Source organism: Aplysia californica, unplaced genomic scaffold (genome assembly GCF_000002075.1).
Source record: "Aplysia californica isolate F4 #8 unplaced genomic scaffold, AplCal3.0 scaffold00869, whole genome shotgun sequence".
Taxonomy (NCBI): Eukaryota; Metazoa; Mollusca; class Gastropoda; order Aplysiida; family Aplysiidae; genus Aplysia; species Aplysia californica.
In genome coordinates this window covers 10,029-11,076 of record NW_004798139.1, presented here as the reverse complement: position 1 = coordinate 11,076, position 1,048 = coordinate 10,029, and the positions used below count along the sequence as shown (strand labels likewise).

The 1,048-nt window shown below is 40.7% G+C and overlaps 1 protein-coding gene across 1 annotated transcript in view; it reads left to right on the top strand.

Moving 5' to 3' along the window:
• Positions 1–1,048, top strand: part of LOC101847153 (ankyrin-3) — a gene marked incomplete at its 3' end in the record, with an annotated part of 35,621 nt that overhangs the window by 27,563 nt on the left and 7,010 nt on the right. Inside the window, exon 8 of the mRNA XM_005110269.1 lies at positions 59–187. Coding sequence (XP_005110326.1) covers positions 59–187 — 129 coding nt within the window. The remainder of the gene's footprint in view (positions 1–58; positions 188–1,048) is intronic.

Genomic DNA, 1,048 nt, shown 5'->3' with positions numbered 1-1,048 from the left:
TCTCTCTCTCTCTCTCACACACACACTCACTCACTCACCTCCCCTCTCCCTCCCCCAGGAAGGCGAGGCACCCATCCACTGCGCGGCAGAGATCAACAAGAGTCAGGCACATGGAGAATTTGAGGACACCGACCTGGTCCGACTCATCCTTGTCTACCACGCCGACCTCAGCGTCACTACCAAACTGGTGCGTCATCGGGCGGATCGATAAACTGTTCAATTATTCGATAATAATCGGAACACTTTCTTATCTCAATGACAGCAGTGATCTGTTGACTAAATTTTTAATATAACTGTTGTTACTCTCCCATCGACACAATAATAGCTTAAATTAATTTTAGAAGGTGGGCGTTGACCCTGCCCCAGGGCCAACCCGGAATGAGAGGGATACAAGATGCTAGTAGAGTAGAAAGACCAAAACACTCTGTAAAAAAAAATTCTCCTCACCCTAGAATCAAACTCGGATTTCCCACTATTCATCTTTTAAGAGCCAGATCGGAAACAGTCATCGGTGACCACGCTTCTCTGATGCTCTGAAAAACCTATACATATACATTTTATTATTCTGATCTTTTCCTGTCATCCATCAGTTCAAATTCTCTAGGTAGATAATTCTTGATCTACCTCTACCTCTTTTGCCTTCGTTTTTTCCCGGAAAGAGCAATTCATTCAAGACCTCTATGTTGCTTTTATTGTTCCAAGAAATTACATATTATTATGTCCTTCCTAACAGCTTTAGTTTTGTGAGCGTCGCTGGCTTCTCTAAGCACTGCCTCATTATTTGAATTCTTTTTCTTCTATTAAATTATCCGCTGCTGAGTTTCGTGTCAGTGATAGTTTTACGGCACTACTAATACAAGTAGGATATATACGTGCCAAAGCTTGGAGTTGTTACTTGATGTAACGTATAAAGAAAAGAAGGAATGGAGATAATGACAATAGCCATTTGATAAGAAAGAAGGAGTAAACCACACAAGATAACCGTCTAAAGCCAACAGGGAGTGAGCGCTGTAGAATTGATCTATTATTATTATTATTATTATTATTA